Source organism: Anomaloglossus baeobatrachus, chromosome 1 (genome assembly GCF_048569485.1).
Source record: "Anomaloglossus baeobatrachus isolate aAnoBae1 chromosome 1, aAnoBae1.hap1, whole genome shotgun sequence".
In the NCBI taxonomy this organism is placed as follows: domain Eukaryota; kingdom Metazoa; phylum Chordata; class Amphibia; order Anura; family Aromobatidae; genus Anomaloglossus; species Anomaloglossus baeobatrachus.
Window position 1 is genome coordinate 658547629 of NC_134353.1, and position 22727 is coordinate 658570355.

The window sequence follows — 22727 nt, forward strand, 5'->3', positions numbered from 1 at the left end:
AGTGAGAGCTGGGTCTCAACTGCAACATCAGCTGGAGACCCAGTGACGATCGTGGGGGTACAGCACAGGAACCCCCATCATTGCTATGACGTAAAAAAAAACATGAATGCATAAAAAAACCCCTAAAAAACAGTGGGATTTTCCTGCTCTGTTTTTCCTGCAAAAAAATAAAGTTTTGGGTGGAGGAAATCTGCACACAAATCTGCTACGTGGGCACATAGCCTTAGATGCCACGGTTGATGCCCACCTGACACATTGGAGCTAAACCTCTGCAATTAGATCTAGAACCTGTCAATGCTATTACTATCAGCATTCTACTGAGTTCTGCTGTGTCTATACAGACAATGTTGGAAGAAGTGGGTCGATGACAGGCAGCTGGTTGGGCCTTTTGGTCATAGCCATAAAGTGGCCAGTCATCATTGCCATTGTTGGCAGAATGTCTCAGCTTCCAGTTCTGTCATCTATCAATAACAACTCTTTTCATCTCACACTATAGCTACAAGCCATAGTAAAATGCAGCCCCGGAGTGTGATACAATTCCACGGTGAGAATGAAGTGATGTGCCAGGGAGGCCTTTGGCTGTGTAGTCGTGGCTTCAAGGCACATCCCTGGTTCCATCACTCCTTTCATGTTGGGGGCTAGCTTGCTGAGACAATGGAGATCAGTATCTTCGTCGGAGAGTGTACAAACAGTCCTCAGGCAGAAGTTGCTTGCAATAAAAGATAACATTTATTGGCACCATACAAATCCGGACAGCAAATACGGCAGTTTTCTGTGGAGCTGGGGACAACCTGTCCAAACGCGCCCTCTAGTGGGGATATGCCCTGGGTACTCCTCTTCTCCGGGCTCCCACTCCTAGGTCAAGCACACACCGGACCCACACCAGCGGAATCAGACCTCTGAGGTTGCGTACTCCTCCGTTACTCCGGCGTCCCCTGATGTTCCGCTCATACACACTGCCACCGATGGTCACACACTGCTGTCCCGGATCCGACTCTCTTCCACACACACAGACCTTCCCTAGTCATACAGCCGACTCCTCCTCCCCGGTGGCAACAGCCGTCCCACCCGGCCACTAGGGGGTGCCCTAACATTAAAATACAATACAATACAATATAAAAGAATATAACACTTTTAATAATAACGTTTCCGGGATAACTATGCTTTCTTTTGCAGGGGGTCTGCTCACCCACTGCATACCTCCCCTCTTAAAACCCGAGCCTCCCGGCAAGGCTCTTAAGTATAAACACACATTAAAACAAAAACCTGTTAGGTTAGTCCACAACAACAGCGGCACCAGTTCAGCGGCGCTCCCGGTCCTTGGGGCGCTCGGAGGCGCAGCAGCGCTCCCGGTCTCTAGGTAGCGCCCGGAGGCTCAACAGCACTCCCGGTCTTAGATGGCGCCCGGAGGCTTCAACAGCGCTCCCGGTCTTTAGGTGGCGCCCGGAGGCTCAACAGCGCTCCCGGTCTTACGATGGCGCCCGGAGACGCAACAGGAATAACAACTTTGCAACAGAACTTCTGCCGGTCAAACAACAGCACCGGACTTCAACAACAGGTGGACGGTAGGGACTTACTCTGGGGGCCAGGCCCGCTTCCACTCCTCCGCTTGTGCCTGGATGTAAGCTCCCAGAGACTGTCCCGGCTGGCGGCGGATCCTCCGAAAGGACACGGGGGCAAACGGTGGCTCCGCTGACGCAGCTGCTTCTGCTCCCGGTGGTGGTGGTGGCGTCGCTGCCCGGGGTGGTTGTGGTGCAGGTGGCGGCACATCTAAAACGATGACCGGCTTGTTGGTTACACTTTGGGTCACCGCTACCACTGGGGGAACCTTCTCCGGGTCAGCGGCCGGGCCGGATGATGTCTCCGGGGCAGCGGACAAGGTGCGCCGGGGTTGAGAGGGTGCGGACGGGACCGGTCTTGGATGGCTCCGGCGCCGCTCCTGCAGTTCCTCCCACTCCAGCTCCTGCTGCCACTGTTCCGCTTCCTGGGCGGTCGGCATTCGGGAGACGCCCACAGCAAACAGGCCGCGGCTTCCTGCGTCCGGCAAGAACTGAACTTTCTCGCCCGGCCAAAGAGTATGGAGTCGTTTGGGCAATCCTTCCACGTCCAGATGAACTCTGTTATAGAAGTAGTCATCTCCGGTCTCTACTTCTCGGATAAACCCATATCCCTCCTGCTGGTTGAACTTTACGACCACTCCGGTGGTCATCTGTAGAGCCAGCTCTTCTCCGCCGGGACCGGCCAACATCTCCCGGAATGTGGTTTCGGCCACCAGACGTTCCCGGACAGGGTCAGGCACCGGGGACGGAGCTCTGGGGTAGGGTACGGAGGGTGGAACGATGACCGGCTCCCAGACAAAGCCCAGGTGGTCCACTTCCAACTGCTCAGCGAGCTCTTCGGCCGGCACTCCATATGAGGTGGTTGGAGTAGCAGCGGCGGCACCCGGTTGTGGAGGATCCCAAGGGGCGTGCGTCGCATATGTGGCCCGGACCTCCGTGATGGTGCCCCCGGTCTTTGCATCCCACGTTGTTTTCCAGGATACTTTCTCAGGCTGTGTGGAACCTCCCGGTCCGATTGGCAGGTCCACAAGAGAAGCTTCGCTTGCAGCCGCAAACCTAGGCCGTCCCCGGCCTAGGCTGACCAGAGCCATGGTGGTGGCCAGCTCCTCTGGTTGCCCCGACATGTTCATCTCTGTCTCCTGTATGTCCAGTAGCGACGGAGTCGATGCTGAGTCTGAGGAAAGAGGAGGCGGGCTTTCGTTTCCCGCTCTTAAACAGAATCCTCCCCCAGCCTCACGCATCATCTTGACTCCTCCGCGGCGGTACTTCTTTTTCTTCCGAACACCGCCCACTTCGTATGTCTTCAATGCCCTGGAACTGGCGCCTCCCCTCTTTGGGCGGAGTACTCCGTGCCTCTTCCTCGGCACCGGCCAGCCCCAGGCTCTTCTTTTGGCGCCAACTTTTCGCGCCTTTTCTTCCACTTCACAGATAACGGCCCTTTCGCCGCCATCTTGTACCCGGTCCAACGCCTTGGGTACTTCTTCATCCCACCATGGGACTGGAAATCTTCGCTCATAGCCCGGATACGGTACACTCGGCACCACTTGATCTCCGGCTTCTTGGGTCCCAGGCAGGGGAATCGCATCCTGCCGACTACGCCACATGAAGTGATGTGCCAGGGAGGCCTTTGGCTGTGTAGTCGTGGCTTCAAGGCACATCCCTGGTTCCATCACTCCTTTCATGTTGGGGGCTAGCTTGCTGAGACAATGGAGATCAGTATCTTCGTCGGAGAGTGTACAAACAGTCCTCAGGCAGAGGTTGCTTGCAATAAAAGATAACATTTATTGGCACCATACAAATCCGGACAGCAAATACGGCAGTTTTCTGTGGAGCTGGGGACAACCTGTCCAAACGCGCCCTCTAGTGGGGATATGCCCTGGGTACTCTTCTTCTCCGGGCTCCCACTCCTAGGTCAAGCACACACCGGACCCACACCAGCGGAATCAGACCTCTGAGGTTGCGTACTCCTCCGTTACTCCGGCGTCCCCTGATGTTCCGCTCATACACACTGCCACCGATGGTCACACACTGCTGTCCCGGATCCGACTCTCTTCCACACACACAGACCTTCCCTAGTCATACAGCCGACTACTCCTCCCCGGTGGCAACAGCCGTCCCACCCGGCCACTAGGGGGTGCCCTAACATTAAAATACAATACAATACAATATAAAAGAATATAACACTTTTAATAATAACGTTTCCGGGATAACTATGCTTTCTTTTGCAGGGGGTCTGCTCACCCACTGCAAGAAGAATGTCAGTATTTTATTTTTAATTCGTCTTATTAAGGCAATTACTGTTTGTATTAGCTCAGTGATCAGCCTAGTCCACTATTGTTACCGCTCAGTAAAGCTGCCTCTGCCGTACATTTTTCTGCATTCTGGCAAATTAAATAAATAGCCAACCATATAATTCATGGACCTGCACGGTCCTTCAGAGAAAAGACTGGAATACGGAATGAGGCAATGCACTTAAATCACAGTTAATTATTTCTCCTTAATATATTTGTGTTTTCTCCTTTTTTTGTACTAGCATGGATTATGTCTTTCTAAGGCAGGGGTCTCAAACTCGGCTGGGTGTATGGACCGCACAGAGGAAAAAAAATAATTTGGGGAGCCGCATTCTTTGCAGGACAAAGTGTCATTTTTATTGGTACCATATATATTTATTTTTATTACACACCTTTGGATCACTGATTTTGAACATTTTTCATTTGTTTATTATAACAAATGTACACATTCTTTGTTTAAATATAAAAAAAAATTTGATGCTAAAAAAATGTCATCTCTTATTTTGTTTTGTTTTTTTGTTTTTTTTTTACATTTTATCCCTTTTTTGTAACTGATAGTGTTTCAATTATCACTATATAGAAATTTTGGCCAACATCTTTTAGTAATGTTCCCCATCTTGTTGTAATGTGCCCACCCTTTTCCCCTTGTAGTATTGTGCCCCATCCTACAGTAATGTGCCCATCCTGGTCCCCTTGTAGTATTGTGCCCCATCCTATAGTAATGTTCCCCATCCTTGTCCCCATCTTGTAGTAATGTGTCTCATCCTTGTCCCCATCCTATAGTGATGCGTCAACCTTGTCCCCATCCTATAGTAATGTCCCTATCCCACAGTAATGTGCCAACCTTGTCCCCATCCTATAGTAATGTCCCCAGCCTTGTCCCCATTCTATAGTAATGTCCCCATCCAATAGTATTGTGCCCATCCTTGTAATGCCCCCATCCTTTAGTAATGTCCCCAGCCTTGTCCCCATTCTATAGTAATGTGCCCACCTTGTCCCCATTCTATAGTAATGTGCCCACCTTGTCCCCATTCTATAGTAATGTCCCCATCCAATAGTATTGTTCCTATCCTTGTAATGTCCCCATCCTTTAGTAATGTCCCCAGCCTTGTCCCCATTCTATAGTAATGTCCCCAGCCTTGACCCCATCCTATAGTAATGTGCCCATCCTATAGTAATGTGCCCACCTTGTCCCTATCCTATAGTAATGTGCTCACCTTGTCCCCATCCTGTAGCAATGGGTGGGAGGGCAGTGGCGGCGGCTGAAAGGAGGCAGTGGCGCTATAACTTACCGAGCGCTCTCCTCAGCTTCCACAGACGCCGGAGGAAAGCTGAGGGGAGCGGTCTCCGGCCCCAGATCCACAGTGATTGGAGAGATCGGTCACGAGGCTGGTCTCTTCAATCAGAGCTGGGGGCAGGTGAAACAGAGGTCACCCAGCTCAAGCCAATGATCAGTGCTACAGCTGCACTGATCATGGCTGCATTTCAATGTTTTAGCCATTTTCAATAGCTGAAACATTACAGTGGCTGTGATTGGCTGAGTGGCGTTTGTCAGCCAATCACAGCCTCCGTAGGTCCGGGGAGGAGACACCACCCCTCCTGAAGTCAGGCAGAGGTCCCCTTCTCCCCGAATCTAAGGTATTTGCAAAGCGATGGCAGCAGCCACCGGGGCTCCGGGGCTGCGATTTCGCCATGATGTACTGGGTACGTCATGGGTCCTTAAGTACCAGGGAGCCATGACATATCCAGTACGTCATAGGTCGCTAAGGGGCCATGCTTCACATACACATACACAAAAAAAAATCACCATTCTTCTCACCTGTCCCGCGTTCCCTCGGCTGCCTCATCTCTGCTTCTTCATGTCTGCAGGCCCGTGCCCCCGTTGAGTATCGCGGCAGCTGCAGGGGCCATCAGCGATTTATGTCAGATGATTGTTTTGCCGGGGCTGCGAGCGCAGAGTAAAGCTCTCTGTGCACAACGTTTCCTATGCAGCCGTAGTGGTTCGCCAATCAGAGGTAAGCAGCTGAGGTCAAGCAGTTTCCATTGGAGGAATAGTTGTGCACCGAGCGCTGTACTCTGAGAGCGCAGCGCCGGCAAAACAATCATCTGACATAAAGCGCAGACAGTGACAGCGGCCCCCGCACCTGCCGCGATAGTCAACAGGGCCACATGAAGCAGTCCGAAGGGCTGCATGCGGCCCGCGGGCCGCGTGTTTGAGACCTCTGTTCTAAGGCCTTGGTTCCACTTGCGATTAACATAGACAAGTGCAATCAGATAAAACATCGGATTGTACTCGCACCAATGCAAAACTATGGGGCAGTGTCCATCTGCGATTGATTTCTCTTGCCATAGCGGCATGTGGCTGAATCGCAGCATGCTGCGTTTTCGCAGCGAGTCTCGGCTCACACACCCCCATACAAGCCTATGGGAGCATGTGAAATATCACACTGCACTCGCATGTCATTCGACTACAGTGCAATGTACACAGACTCAGGCAGCAGAGGAGATGGGGAGAAAGTGCTCCCTCCCTCTCCTCCGCAGCTGTGATCTGATTGCAAGATCGGATCACAGTCGCATGACCCTCAGCTGACACTCACAGCAGAGAGTCATTAGCATATCACTTCCGATGCTCTCACTTTGGAAGCTATGCGTAAGTGGAATCGAAGCCTAAAGCAGAATCTAGATGACGTGTCTCCACCTGGAAATTAAACCAGTATTAGAGATTGTAATTTATTTTAATTTTTAACTTTTTTTTTGTCAATTCAAGTCTTATGATGAACCCCAGTTATTGTTTAGGTTTAGAGGGAAACGTGTTGGACATGCCACAAAATTGAGGGACTCTATAAATACAGTTGATAACTGTGCTCTGTTTTATAATGGAAATGGACATTATGATATTTATGTTAACAAAGTTTGTAATTTTTTCAATTCACGCTGTACATAGGGTACCATGCTTCGCAGGTGAGGACTATAGGGTTTCCTAGGATATGATATATAAACATTTAGCCTTTCACTTCTTCTGATAACGATCTTATTGATTTGTTTTTATACCATTACTATTTTTAAGGGCCTTAATAGACCTCATTACTATATTGTGCAAATAGCTATAATGACTCAATTAATATATTAATGCATTTGTAGTTATACTGGCCATATAGTTTTGGCCTAAATTATGATATTAGAGAATTATTTAATGATTACCATAGTACATCATTAATAAATGACTGTATGCTCACTTGTGGCATCCCTTATCCTGTCCCGCTATTATTGCGGGTTATATCTGGATATATCTAATAAATATCTCTGCCGACTAATTCAGCGTATTTTAATGCTAGTGTGGCTAGATTGATGGACCCTAACGGCAGTCCCATAGGATATGATAACATTTTTAGACTAAAGGCCCCGTCACACTAAGCAACATCGCTAGCAACATCGCTGCTAACGAACAACTTTTGTGAAGTTGCTAGCGATGTTGCTGTGTGTGACATCCAGCAACAACCTGGCCCCTGCTGTGAGGTCGTTGGTTGTTGCTGAATGTCCTGGGCCATTTTTTAGTTGTTGCTGTCCCGCTGTCAAGCACAGATCGCTGTGTGTGACAGCGAGACAGCAACAACTAAATGTGCAGGCAGCAGGAGCCGGCTTCTGCGGAGGCTGGTAACCAATGTAAACATCGGGTAACCAAGAAGCCCTGTCCTTGGTTACCCGATATTTACCTTTGATACCAGCCTCCTCCGCTCTCACTGTCAGTGCCGGCTCCTGCTCTGTGCACATGTAGCTGCAGCACACATCGGGTTAATTAACCCGATGTGTGCTGTAACTAGGAGAGCAAGGAGCCAGCGCTAAGCATTGTGCGCTGCTCCCTGCTCTGTGCACATTTAGCTGCAGCACACATCGGGTAATTAACCCGATGTGTGCTGTAACTAGGAGAGCAGGGAGCCAGCGCTCAGTTTGCGCTGCTCCCTGCTCTCTGCACGTGTAGCTGCGTGCGCTGGTAACCAAGGTAAATATCGGGTTGGTTACCCGATATTTACCTTAGTTACCAAGCAGCATCTTCCACGCGGCGCTGGGGGCTGGTCACTGGTTGCTGGTGAGCTCACCAGCAACTTGTGTAGCGACGCTCCAGCGATCCCTGCCAGGTCAGGTTGCTGGTGGGATCGCTGGAGCGTCGCAGTGTGACATCTCACCAGCAACCTCCTAGCAACTTACCAGCGATCCCTATCGTTGTTGGGATCGCTGGTAAGTTGCTTAGTGTGACTGGACCTTTACATTATTATCTTGGGTTTAAGAAATTAATACTTAATAAAGATCTTTGTTTTAATTGGTTGTAATTGGGTTTTCTAGTGTGTAACTAAAAGCCGATCTAAAGCATCATGAATGATATTATTCCTGATGTTTCAATCTTCCAATTTTATATTGTATCTGCTTGCTTTTCCTTTTGTTGTTAATATAAAAAGGTTTTCAGTCATATTTCCTGATCCTCCATTCTTCATTACTTCTCCTAAGGGCTCTACACATTTGTCTCATTAATTCCCTTTAATCCCTCCATCAAACGTCCATCTTTCATGTGTATATTGTAAAAGTGCTTTTCATAGATAGACAACAATCCCATTACGGACAGTCTACAGTTCTTTTCACACGTATATGTTTATTCTTTTTTTTTCAGGACCATGTGTCTGTACAAAATCTAATAGACTTGTCCATTTATGATCCGAAACAGATCAAAATTCCCCATATAAGTCTACGGGTGCATGAAAATGAAAAAAAAAAATATAAATAAATATGATGAAAATCAGATGTCTGAAGTTACACAGGATAAGTTGTAGCATTGAATATTATATCTATTTGTGAAACAATTCATACAAGTAGAAGGAAAAAAGTTTGCAGTACTATTAAAGTGAACCTGTCAGGTCCCCAGTGCAATCCCTGCCTAACTGTCCCAGCATTTACTAGCACACATAAACAGATCATTAGAAAAAGTATTTCAAAATATCGTTTATGAGATGCTAATGAGGCCAGGGACTAGTTGCAGAAGCGTTAGTTCCCCTGGCTAGTTGGCCCACTTAGCATGTTATCACACCCCTGTGAGCGTGATGACATACTTTACAATGCCCAGCGTAATCTGCAGCGTCATGGCAGTGCGATGCAAAGCCGCGCATGCGTGCAGCTTTGTAAGTTTTAGCATTGAGCGTCTCTGAACGTATGTGTCCCGACTTCAGAGAGGAGTAGTGTGCATGTGTAGCACCCCTGAAAGCCTCAGAGCACTACAAGGAACTGCATTCTCTAGGTGATGCAGGACCTACCCCCTGGGACCTGGAGTACCAGTGCCTTTTCCACCTACATACATCTAAATCCTAGTTCTCCTCTCCACACTGGGCATAGAGGGTTAACCATGTAAGGGGATGGTCGCCATGGGAACGAGTCCCTGGGTATAGCCAGCCTGGTGAGAGGGGTCAGTCAGTTAGTGGCAGTCAGAGGAGTTGGGAGCACACAAGAAAGGTGTGCGGGCGTGGGTGAGCTAGGTCTGTGTAACAGTGACCCTGGGACACAGGAGAGAGGTCGCCAGGATGGGTACCGAGATATCGCTGGGACCAGAGCATGCACGGGGCACAGGGCCCTAGGTCAAATGTCAAGTTTCAGTGGTTTGATAAATACCTGCACGGTGAGGACACCTTCACGGACCTCATTGAACCAAATAATCTGGGGGCATAAGCAGTAAACTAGGATCGGGGTTCGGACACTTACCTCTCCGCAGAGTCCGCACTGTTCGCAGTATGGAGGAGACTGTACCCCAAAGGGACAGTCGGGGTTCCCAAATGCTTCACGCTACGGGGACTCAATCTACAGAGAGTGCTGGGGATAGAGCAATCTGGGTCACTACATTGGCACTGATACTCCTGGGACCAGAACCAGCAAGCCGAGGGTCCATGTGAGTAGAGACTGTTAAAGTTACCATCATTATACACCATACACTCCCAGGCACAGCCCTACCTGCGGAGGACCTACCACCATAGCTGACACTACCACCATCCCTGGGAGTACCCACATTGAGCAGCGGCGGTTCTCCATTCTTAACCGCAATCCGCAGGTGGCGTCATGAACATTAACTCATTATCCCCTTTAAATACCCCCTTTTATTAAGTGTCCCCAGGGCACGGGACCGGGCAACGGCTAACTGAAGTGACATTCCCATTTGCAACCGCCCAGGACTGAGTACCCCCTTCCCTGGGCGACACACATACCGGCAATGTGGACGACTTTCAATCATGGGCAGTGAGCCTCTCTGAAGCCAAGGTGCATGCACCTGACATTCAGAGACGTTCAATGCAAAGAGGTACAAAGCCGTGCGCATGTGCGCTTTTTATCACCCTCCCATGATGCTGCAGATGACGCTGGGCATTGTAAAGCATGTTATCATGCCCACAGGGGCCTGATAACATGCTAAGTGGGCTGACTAGCCAGGGAACTAACTCCCCCTGCGACTAGTCAGAACCCTCATTAGCATCTCATAAACGATCTTTAGAAATACTTTTTCTAAAGATCTGTCTATGTATACTACGGTAGTATATGCTGGGACAGTTAGGGAGGAATTCTAGATATGCACACAGAACTGGTAGTGGTTCTGGGTGCACTGGGGACCTGACAGGTTCTCTTTAATAGCAACTGCACAATGTATGAAGCTGTAGCACATCTCATGCTCTACGGCACCTTACATGAGCTGATCACTGGAGGTACTGGAAGTCAAACGCCATAAATTTGATATTGATGATCAATCCCAAAGACAGGTCTTCAATCTTAAAGGGAATCTATTACTAAGATCAACCATCCTAATCCATCTATATGGACACGTAGGTCATAAGAAGCTAAATAAAATTATATTTTGATATCTACCATCCGATGTTTTATTCCAGAGAAATGTTTTTCGTATATGTAAATGAGCTGTTCCAGACTATGGGCCGGACACTGATCTTGAGAATCTTCCTACAGATATCATTTTAATTAAAAGGGGTGTTACCAGTGTGATGTGTGATGGCCGCTCTCTGCTCTCCTGATCTCTCTGCAGAGCTGTGTGTGATTATGGCTATGTGCGCACATTGCGTATTTTCCCACGTTTACGCAGCGTTTAAAACAGCAGCGTAAATGCATGCGTTGTGCTTCCCCAGCAAAGTCTATGAGAAGTCGGTAAATTCCATGCACATGTTGCTTTTTTAAACGCAGCGTTTTGGATGCCAAGTATTTGACAAAATCGATGCGTTTGAAAAAGCTGCATGTCACTTCTTTTGTGCGTTTTGGTTGCATTTTCCACCCATTGAAATCAATGAGTTGTGTCAAAACACAACCAAAATGTGCTTGCACTGCATTTTTGTTGCGTTCTGCTTGCTTTTTTGACAAACAGAACGCAGGTCTTTCGGTCTCTCGCTCTCTGTCGATGTCGGTCTCTCTCTCAGTCCATGTCAGTCTCTCCCTCTCCCTCCCTCTCTCATACTCACTGATCACTGACCGATCACCGGTGCGGCGCTGTACGGCTGTCACAAAGCTCCGGCGGCTTCTCCTGCTTTTGAAATGCCGGCCGCTCATTATTCCATCTCGTATTCACTGCTTCCCTTGCCCACTGACACCTATGATTGGTTGAATTCAGACGAGCCCCCACACTGAGTGACAGCTGTCTCACTGCAACCAATCACAGCCGCCGGTGGGCGGGTCTATGTAGTGTAGTAAAATAAATTAATAAATAAATAATACAAAAAAAAAAAACGGCATGATGTCCCCCCCAATTTTGATACCAACGAGGTAAAGCCACACGGCTGAAGGCTGGTATTTTCAGGGCGGGGAGCCCCACGTTATGGGGAACCCCCCAGCCTATATCAGCAAGCAGCCACCCGGAATTGCCACATTCATTACATGTGACAGTACCGGGACTCTACCCGGCTCATCCTGAGTTGCCCTGGTGCGGTTGCAATCGGGGTAATAAGGAGTTAATGGCAGCCCATAGCTGCCACTAAGCCCTAGCTTAGTGATGGCAGGAGTCTATGAGATACCCACATCACTAAACGGTACTGTACAAAAAAAACCACCCTCTTTTACCACTTTATTAATCCCTCAAACACATGTAATCCACACAAGGTCTCACGCCGTTTAGCACTGCTACATCGGAAGATGACAGAAGCGGCCAGAGAATGACTGCTCTCTGTCAGCTCCAGGGGGCAACTGAAGTGAGTCGCGCTATCAGCGGTGATGTCACTCAGGTTACCCGCGGCCACAGCTCTCAGGTGAAGGACTCCAGCTGGCAGCTGACAGCACCGCTGATCGTGTGGCTCCCTTTAGTCACTCAGGAGATTTGCGATCACAGGTGAGTCTTTCACTTGTGATCGCAAATCATCCCACGACACAGAGACAGACTTGTTTGAAGTTCATCCGAGTTCATTCTCATCGCGCGGCTCTCTGTGTCTGCTGTCAGCGGGCATGTAACAGAGCTGAATCTCCGTGGGACGCACTGTCAAAAATGCATCCAAAACGCATGCACAACGCATCCAAAATGCATGCGTTTTGGTTGAATTATTTTTGGCAAACGCATTGTCCAGTCTGCCAGAGGGTGTGTTTTTTTTCTGCACCTCACAGAACGCAACGTGCGCATATAGCCTATAACTGACACACCTGCAGGTTCCTCTCAGCTTCCATCTCACAGGCAGACAGTGCTGCAATATTTGTGCAATACAGCAGAGTTGTGAGAGATGCAGCAAATGTGCTTGTAAGAAGACAAAGTTCAGTTCTTCTGTCCTGGGTTAGTTTCATAGCACACAAGTAACAAATGCTCTCATTTAAAATAATCGCAGGAGGCAGATTCCCAAGGAGATAAGTGTCCGGCCCATAGCTCTTTACAGCTCTTTTACATATAAGAAAAACATGGATTTCACTGGAATAAGCACATTGGGTCGCAAATATCAATGTATCGTTTTTACAGCTTTCTATGACCTACATGCCCGTACAAACAGCTTAAGAGGATTGGTCCTCCTGATAGATTACCTTTAAAATTCTGGAAACCCTTTTAAGAAATAAAGGTAATTGAATATCTCAAATCTTTCCTGATATGTTATAAACCACAGTGACATTGATACTGCATACTCATCAGTATATCCTACATATTTTGGGCAATAACTAGAATATACAATGTGTCCACCCATATCCTGTACACCGCCATTAACTTGAGAATGGCGGCAGCTATAGGCATAGAAGTGGTATCTAGGTATAGTAAAGTAGCCATGTGCTACACAATGAAACCACCTAGAGCGCCACTTGGTTGAAAACAACAGAGTTAGCATTTTTATCTCAAAAACGAAACGAGACAGAGAAAAAAAGTGAATTACAAAGTTGTAGGGCATTATCAATTCAATACGAATCGATACCTTGCATACAGAAATGCTATGATTAGAACGTGTAAAACTCACAAGGCTGCGGACGTGAAGCAATACCTCATGGAGACCTTCCTACAAGTCATTGGGTATGGTGGCTGTGTGGAGTGGCCTCCACGCTCACCTGATCTGACCCCATTGGACTTCTTTCTGGGAGGTCACATCAAACAGCAGGTGTATGCAACTCCACCAAAATTGCAGGACCTACGACGACGTGATTTACGACCTAGTAATAATATGTTACCTGGTAAGATGTCAGCTCTGCTTGGTGCCGATCCTCTAAATCCATGCATTGTCTCTCCAAAGACTGCTGAGATCCTTTCAGAACTTCAAGCTGGGTGATTTTACTTTGAAGTTGATGTCGATAGCTAGTTATTTCATCACTAGCAGAGCGAATAGCTTGGGTATTCACATTGGAAGCCTCATTTAGTTTTTCCAGCTGAACTGTTTATAGAAATGAAGAGAAACTCTATGTAAAAATATATAGTAATGTAAGATTTTAGAACCTATAGTATATCACAAGAGTGAGTTACACCCCTCACATTTTTATAAATATTTTATTATATCTTCCATGGGACAACACTGAAGATATGACACTTTGATACAATGTAAAGTAGTCAGTGTCCCGCTTTATAACAGTGTAAGTTTGGTGCCCTCTAAATAACTCATCACAGCCATTAATGTCTAATCTGCTGGCAACAAAAGTGAGTACACTCCTAAATGAAAATTTCCAAATTGTGTCCAATTAGCCATTTTACCTCCCCGTGTCATGTGACTCATTAGTGATACAAGGTCTCAGGTGTGAATGGAGAGCAGGTGTGTTACATTTGGTGTTATCGCTCACACACTCTCTCATACTGGTTACTGGAAGTTTAATATGACACCTCATGTGAAAGAATTATGTGAGGATCTGAAAAAAAATAATTATTGCTTTACATAAAGATGGCCTAGGCCTAAGATGGTTGCCAACACCCTGAAACTGAGCTGCAGCATGATGGCCAAAACCATACAGCAGTTTAACAAGACAGGGTTCACTCAGAACAGGCCTCACAATGGTTGACCAAAGAAGTTGAGTGCACATGCTCAGCGTCATATCCAGAGGTTGTCTTTTTAAAACAGATGTTTGAGTGCTACCAGCATTGCTGTAGAGGTTAAAGGTGGGGGGGGCAGCCTGTCAGTATTTAGACCATATGCCACACACTGCATCAAATTGGTCTGCATGGTTGTTGAGCCAGAAAGAATCCTCTTCTAAAGATGGTGCACAAAAAATTCAGCCACCAGTTTGCCGAAGACAAGGAGACTAAGGACATGGATTACTGGAACCATGTCCTGGGGTCTGATGAGACTAGAATAAACTTATTTTGTTCAGATGGTGTCAAGTGGCAACCAAGTGAGAAGAACAAAGACAAGTGTGTCTTGCCTACAGTCAAGCATGGTGGTGGGAGTGTCATGGTTTTGGCTGCATAATTTCTGCCAGCTATGAGGAGCTATAGTTCATTGGGGGAATCATGAATACTAACTTGTACTGTGACATACTAAAGTAGAGCATGAACACCTTCTTTGAGAAATGGCTGCAGAGCAGTAGTCCAAAATAATGACCCCAAACACCTCCAAGACGACCACTGCCTTGCTAAAGAAACTGAGGGTAAAGGTGCTGAACTGGCTAAGCATGTCTCCAGACCTAAATCCTAATTAAGCATCTGTCGGGCATCCTCAAATGAAAGGTGGAGGAGTGCAAGATCTCTAACATCCACTGTCACCGTGATGCCAATGTGACGCCCTGGCCTATCAGGTCATCACAAGGGTGCCGTTAAAATCTGCCCTTCTGCATGGTACCCGCTCCTCCTTGGTTACGGGTCCTGTCAATTTGGCGTTGCTACAAACAGGTATACCTAAATCCTGAGGACCACTCTGCACCACACCCACCAAACAAGCATTGGGCAGCCATCATCGAGTCCCGGGACACCACTCCCCCTGCCCACTCCCCCTGCCCACGAAGGGGTTAACATCTCGAGCTGCCACCACATCGTCCCCGGGCTCCCCCCCTCACGTTACCACACACCCTTGGTGGCGTCACGAACAGGGCCGGATTATAGGCGGGGCAAGCGGGGCTCCAGCCCAGGGGCCCCCACCAAAAGAGCTTCTAAGGGGGCCCCCACCACCAGGGCCATACTTGTCAGCATTTTTTTTTTCTTCACACCCTCTCCCCCTCCGTAAAGACAGTCTAATAAATCAGCTGTGTTTTCGGAGGGGGGGGCGGTGCACTGGCATTTATTTGTATCTGCGTCTTTAAGACGCAAAAACAAACTGCGGGCACAGGACGCTGAATGACCCCGGAAGTACCAGCGATTGTACTTCCGGGGTCAGAGGTGTGCCAATGAGCTTCCTGCTATGTGCTGTGGCCGTCATGGGCGTACCCAGCGAGGGGCACCTAACCCCCCCTTCCTAGAAGCAGGGGCACGGTGTAATGGGCCACTGTATATGCAGCCACGCTCCTCCGCAGTGTGTGCATGCAGGCCCGACATACTAGCTGCAGCAGGAGGCAGCGCTGTGCTGTGCCGGCTCTGCTGTGTGCTGTGTGCCCGGCATGCACACAATGCAGAGCGCAGCGGAGCCGGAGCCAGTGCTCGCAGCTTCCTCCTTCTTCCTGTTCAAATGTATTTGCGTCTTTCAGACGTAAATACATTTGAACAGCGCGCCGGGACTGGGCCCCGCCCCCGACGTGCAGCAACGTGATGAGATCAGCACCTTGCTGACGTCATCACAGTGCTGCGGGCGCCGGCACACAGGGGAGATCAGATGGTAAGCGCTCCATGAAGGAGCTGAAGAGACAGGTTTAATTAATGATGATGAGTGGGGAGGGACTGAGGACACATAAAGGGGAACATCTGTGAAGGAGCCACAGCTTTGTGACAGGCAGAGGGGGAGTACTGTATTCCGAGGGAGGGGGTAGGCAGGAGTGTGTAGGGATGGGGCAGTGTGATTTGTGTGTGTAGGGGGTGATGAGGGTTGCATTGTATTGTGTGTGGGGGGAGGGGTAATGGGGGGTGCATTGTGTGTGTGTGTGTGTGTGTGTAGGGGGTGATGGGTGGGTGCATTGTATTTGTGTGTGTAGGGAGGAATGGTGGGTGCATTGTATTTGAGTGTGTGTGTGTGTGTGTGTGTGTGTGTGTGTGGGGTGATGGGGAGATGCATTGTGTGTGTGTGTGTAGGGGGTGATGGGTGGGTGCATTGTGTGTGTGTGTGTGTGTGTGTGTGTAGGGGGTGATGGGTGGGTGCATTGTATGTGTGTTTTGTGTGGGGGGAGTAATGGGGGGTGCATTGTATTTGTGTGTGTGTGTAGTGAGGAATGGTGGGTGCATTGTATTTGAGTGTGTGTGTGTGTGTGTAGGGGGTGATGGGGAGATGCATTGTGTGTGTGTGTAGGGGGTGATGGGTGGGTGCATTGTGTCTGTGTGTGTCTGTGTGTGTGTGTGTGTGTAGGGGGTGATGGGTGGGTGCATTGTGTGTGTCAGAGCTGTGTGTGTCAGAGCTGTGTGTGTATGTGTGTCAGAGATGTGTGTGTGTCAGAGATGTGTGTGTGTGTGTGTGTCAGAGCTGTGTGTGTGTGTGTGTCAGAGCTGTGTGTGTGTGTGTGTCAGAGCTGTGTGTGTCAGAGCTGTGTGTCAGAGCTGTGTGTGTGTGTGTGTGTGTGTCAGCTGTGTGTGTATGTGTCAGAGCTGTGTGTGTGTGTGTGTCAGAGCTGTGTGTGTGTGTGTCAGAGCTGTGTGTGTGTCAGAGCTGTGTGTGTGTGTCAGAGCTGTGTGTGTGTGTCAGAGCTGTGTGTGTGTGTGTCAGAGCTGTGCGTGTGTGTGTCAGAGCTGTGTGTGTGTGTCAGAGCTGTGTGTGTGTGTGTGTGTGTGTCAGAGCTGTGTGTGTGTGTCAGAGCTGTGTGTGTGTGTGTCAGAGCTGTGTGTGTGTCAGAGCTGTGTGTGTGTGTGTGTGTCAGAGCTGTGTGTGTGTGTCAGAGCTGTGTGTGTGTGTCAGAGCTGTGTGTGTGTCAGAGCTGTGTGTCTGTGTGTGTCAGAGCTGTGTGTGTGTGTGTGTGTGTGTCAGAGCTGTGTGTGTGTGTGTCAGAGCTGTGTGTGTGTGTGTCAGAGCTGTGTGTGTGTCAGAGCTGTGTGTGTGTGTGTCAGAGCTGTGTGTGTGTGTGTCAGAGCTGTGTGTGTAAGAAGCAGTCTGTGCAGCCCCCCAGAACTATATGGTTCCCCCAGAGCGCTATGTCACCCATCCCAGTAATGAGCACACCACCAGAGCTGTTTGCCACTCCAGTAACGTCTATGCCCCCTGCCCCTCCTGTAATGTATATATTGTAGCCCCTAGCCCCTCCTGTGATGTATATACAGCAGTGCAGTCAGTGTGCAGTCATGTCTGTTAGTGACAGCCATCGTGAAACACAGCCACATGTACTGAAGGAGCTGGACGGAAACAAGCGGGAGAGGTGAGTGAGGCTGCTGGCGATTTCCCCATATTAATACCTGTAAGGGCTCATGCACACGTAACTACTGAATATTCTGCAGCGATTTGACAGCACATGTGCGCGTCAAATCGCTGCAGAAACACTGCATAATGGATGCAGTTTTTCTTTACAAAAAAAGCCGATTTCATGCGCTCTGGCTGCTTCCCCCACCATAGACAGAGCGGGAGCTGCATCCATAGCGCACGGAATAATTGACATGCTCATTTTATGAACTCACAGATTTGGGTCAACATTTTAGCACCCAAATCGCTGCGTTCATAAAAGCAACGTGCGCACGTCTCATGCACAATCTACATAGCTTGTATAGGGGACGCAGGACGCATGCATTTACACTGCAGTGCTATACGCAGCATAAATGCATAGAATTACGCAACGTGCGCACGAGCCCTAATGCGTCTGTGTCTGCATGTATGTCAGTGTATATGACCGTGCATATATTTGTCTGTTTATATGTATTTTTCAGAATTTGTCTTCAAATATGTATATATACGTATGCCTGTGTGTGTATGTGCGTGTCTGTGTGTGGATGGGGCCCACTGAGACTCTTTCACCCGGAGGCCACAAAAACCTGGAGCCGGCCCTCGCTGCCTTAACATTGGGATCAATAAAAAATATGTGAGTAAGGTTCTGTACGCATGTTGCGTATTTGCATGCAGTTACACTGCGATCTGCACCGCAGCGTAACTGCATGCGTCCTGCGTCCCCAGCACAATCTATGAAGATTATGCAGGAGCCGTGCGCACGTGGCATATTAGAGTGTAGCGATTCGGCTGCTGCCTGAAGTGCTGCGTTCTAAGAAGTGACGTGTCACTTCTTTCATGTGCTTTGGATGCAGCCCCTGCTGTCTATGGGAGGGGCTGCACTCAGAGCGCATGAAATTGGCTTTTCATTACAGACTCTTTCTGTAGCGATTTGAAGCGCATGTGTGCTGTTCAAATTGCTGCAGAAATTTCTGCAGAGACAAACGCAACGTGCGCACATAGCCTAACACTACTTTCTGTGTATAAGTGACTGCTGTGAGTTATCCTGGACTGTGTCCGTATTGTACTGTGTGTATAAGTGACTGCTGTGAGTGATCCTGGACTGTGTCTGTATTGTAGTACTGTAAATCTGAATGTGGCAGAACAGGATGAGATAAATGTTCATTGGATTTAAATCTAAATGCTACGGTTCGCGCTCTACTGTTATAGCTAAAAATGTTAACGTTATGGGGCTCCCACCAGATTTTCTGCCCAGGGGCCCCCACCAACCTTAATCCGGCCCTGGTCACGAACATTATCCCATTGACCACCCAAAACATTCCCCCCTTTTTATTCCGGGTAGCCGCGCGACCCCGTCTCGGATCCGGAGACCCCTCGAGCCACTGTGGATCCGGGTCCGAGCAGCCCGTCTGTTGGCTGTTGCAGGGGCGGCACACCGTCATGGAGGAATGAAGCGTTTGTGCAGCTTTAGTGAACTCCTTGCGTTAAGGCAATGCTTGAAAATAATGGTGGCCACACAAAATATTTACACTTTGAGCACAATTTGTTCATTTTCACTTAGGGGTGTGCTCACTTTTGCTGCCAATGGTTTAGACATTATTTGCTGTCGGAGTTGTTTAGAGGGCACCAAACTTAAGGCCGCTTTACACGCTGTAACATCGCTAGCATCGGCTAGCGATGTCAAGTGTGATAACACCCGCCCCCATCGGTGGCACGATATGTGGCGATCGCTGCCGTAGCGAACATTATCGCTACGGCAGCGTCACACGCACATACCTTCCCTGCGACGTCACAGCAGCGTCACAGAACCGCCGCCCAATAGAAAAGGAGGGGAGGAGATGAGCGGCCGGAACATGCCACCCACCTCCTTCCTTCCTCCTTTTCCGGTGGACGCAGGTAAAGAGATGTTTGTCGTTCCAGTGGCGTCACACATAGCGATGTTTGCTGCCGCAGGAACGACAAACAACATCGTTACTGCAGCAGCAACGATAATTGGGAAGAGGGGGGCATGTCACCGATGAGCGATTTTGAATGTTTTTGCGACGACTCAAAATCGCTCATAGATGTCACACACAACGACATCGCTAAAGCGGCCAGATGTGCGTCACAAATTCCGTGACCCCAACGAGATAGATTTAGTGATGTCGTAGCGTGTAAAGCCACCTTTACACTCTTATACAAGCTGTAGACTGAGTAATTGACATTGTATCAAAGTGTCAAATCTTCAGTGTTGTCCCATGAAAATATATAATAAAAAGTTTACAAAAATGGGAGGGGTGTATTGTACTCACTTTTGTGATTTATTGTATATTTGGTACTGCTCTAGTGTAATAATTGCTGCAGAGGGACAAGCAGAAACAATGGTGGATTGTCCATATTATAAAAATTGAGGTGCCATTTTTTTTTTACATATTATCTTTATCTTTTTGTCCTAATTAAAAAAAAATACCAATGAGGTGGAATGCTAAGCTGGGAGACACTTTGTGACCATTTATCTCCAAATGATCCTACTAACGAGTGGAGATTATCCATGGTGATGAAACCTTTGAAGGATGAGTGCAATGCTTTTAATATATGTGTGTGTGTGTGTGTGTGTGTGTGTGTGTGTGTGTGTGTGTATATAATATATATAAAATATATATATATATATGTATATATATATATCAGAAAAAAGGGGAACAGTCGCACACTGTTTAGTGTAGGACCCAGCAAAGGAGAGTGCTGTGAAGGGGCGCTGGGCTAGTGTTACAATAGCCATTATAATATTCCAAATACCTCCATTTATGTTTTAAGGTAGAATTTATTTTGTTTTTTTTCACAGTGCGCGACTGTTCCCCTTTTTTGACTTATATTTACACATCACCCAGATACGCACCGGATACGCACGTGTCCACAATTGTAAAGGTGCTGCCAGTCTGGTTTGAAGTCAGGTTAGTACCAGCGTGGGAAACCAGCAAGGGAACCCCTGTTTCATTCGGGTTTTTTTCATATTGTATATATAATATATATATATATATATATATATATATATATATATATACATATGATTACCTTGGCTAATATAGATTTTGTAGTCTAACAAGTAAAATGCACAGATAAAAATACCACAAAAATATCTACTAGGAATAAGGCCAGTTCTCAACAGCTAAAATAGCAATATTATTAGTATATATACAGTATGTACTACATATATGAATTTTAGGATTGCGTTAATGATTGGAAATTAGCATCAATGTGGTCTATTGTAGCACACGAAAGGACAGAGAACAAGAAGACGTGCAGAGACTAATATGGAAACCAAACATGACTCAGGAATTTCAAGTGCTAGGACGTAACCTCTTCCTAGCCAGAAGGTAAGATTGCATCCCTTGAATTATAATTGTTATCTACTGGAATATAACCTATGAACCACAGACTAAACAGCACATTAGATGAGTTCAATATACATCATGCAGTCATATGTTTGGCAATAAGAAAATAATATTTTTCTAGCCCCAATCAATATGTAATGAAAGTTATAGTGATACATGCAATGTAATACAATGAAGTTATATAAAAATAATGTATGTACGTGTTTGGTATCAGTCGATGCTGCTAATTTTAAGACTAATGAATGTCAGATTGATGTAGATGTCTGGTATGATATATTCTTACCTTGGAACCAGTCTTGGGTCTGTACGTTATTTCTTCCTATATGGCCTTCCAACTGAGATCTGATTTCCTTCAGAGCAGATGCCAGGTCCACTCCAGGCATTTCTCCAAATTGCTGTGTTGACACTTGACTGCTTTGTATCTGCCTAAGCATCTCTTCCACATCTTCTTGGTGACTTTTGCACAGGTGGCTTACTTCATCCTGCAGAGCCTGGACCTTCCTCCCAATCTGTTCGCTTTCTAGGGTACAGTCCTGTAGGTATTGCCTAAGTGCCCTCTCAGCAGACACAGCTTCTTCCTTCGTTCTCTCCTCTTCTTGTGTCTTTAACCTCAGTAACTCAATGTCCTCATTAAGTCGATTTGCTTCCAACTGTTCTTGACCATTTTCAGAGTTTATTTTCAGGAGCTGATTGCGAATGTCCTTTATCTCTCTTTGATACAACTGTCCAATAGCCGAGATGCCAGCCTGCTGCTTCCTTAGGGCTGCTGCCTCTTGTTGTAAACTCTGGTTCTGTTCTTCCAGTCTCCGAACCTTGTCTATGTAGCCAGCAAATCTTTCGTTTAGCCCATGCAAGGCCTCCCTTTCATCCCTTGGTCCATTCAGGGCCTCAGGACTTTCACTGTAAGATGGACCACTTCTACGACTCCGAGACTGAGATTGAAAACTACTGCTGCCACTTTGGGTTAGAGAAACAGAACTTGATCTAAGGTAGCCATCCGTAGGTCTTCTGTAGGTAACAGGACCTACTGATCGATCCATACCGAAGCTGAGCATGATGAAGTAACAGAATCAGGCAGCTGGAAGGTACAGAGAGAAGAAGAAATGCAAAGAGTCAAAAATGTCACATGCAATGGAAATGGGAACAGATAGGCAGGCAACAGAATCACACAGAGTGTCGACTCATGCACAGAATGGAAGATTATGTAGATGTATGGAGCTCTCCGCGGCCTAGAAGCACACACTAGGAGAGGGATGCAGGGCACTGCGGCAGATAGAGGACAGCATCAGCTTTTATACTGCAGCAAAGTTCTCAACTCAGCAAAGCAGAGACACCACCCCTGCATCACACTCATCATCTTACACGCTGACTCCGAGCGAGCACAGCATTACAGACTGTCACTACCCTACACCAACATATCCTATATACAGCACTGTGCAGGGAGAGATGGCTACATATGTACATTTCATATTAACTCAGGGATAAATGCTTTCACTTACAGAATATAGAATGCATAATAATACACACAGAATGCTGATGACAGCTATGGGGCAATATTACATGCTACGCCGCATAACAATATATCCTAGCATAAGACCG

At 47.6% G+C, this 22727-nt stretch overlaps 1 protein-coding gene across 1 annotated transcript in view; it reads right to left on the minus strand.

Annotated features, from left to right (window-relative positions):
- The window catches only part of NEFH (neurofilament heavy chain), a 39163-nt gene extending 16754 nt beyond the window's left edge, over positions 1-22409 (minus strand). The window contains exons 1-2 of the mRNA XM_075319977.1: positions 21412-22409; positions 13502-13701 (exon numbers count right to left, since the gene is read on the minus strand). Of these exons, the coding sequence (XP_075176092.1) occupies positions 13502-13701; positions 21412-22183 (972 nt within the window). The 5' untranslated portion in view covers positions 22184-22409. The remainder of the gene's footprint in view (positions 1-13501; positions 13702-21411) is intronic.
- Between the last annotated feature and the right edge of the window lie 318 nt (positions 22410-22727).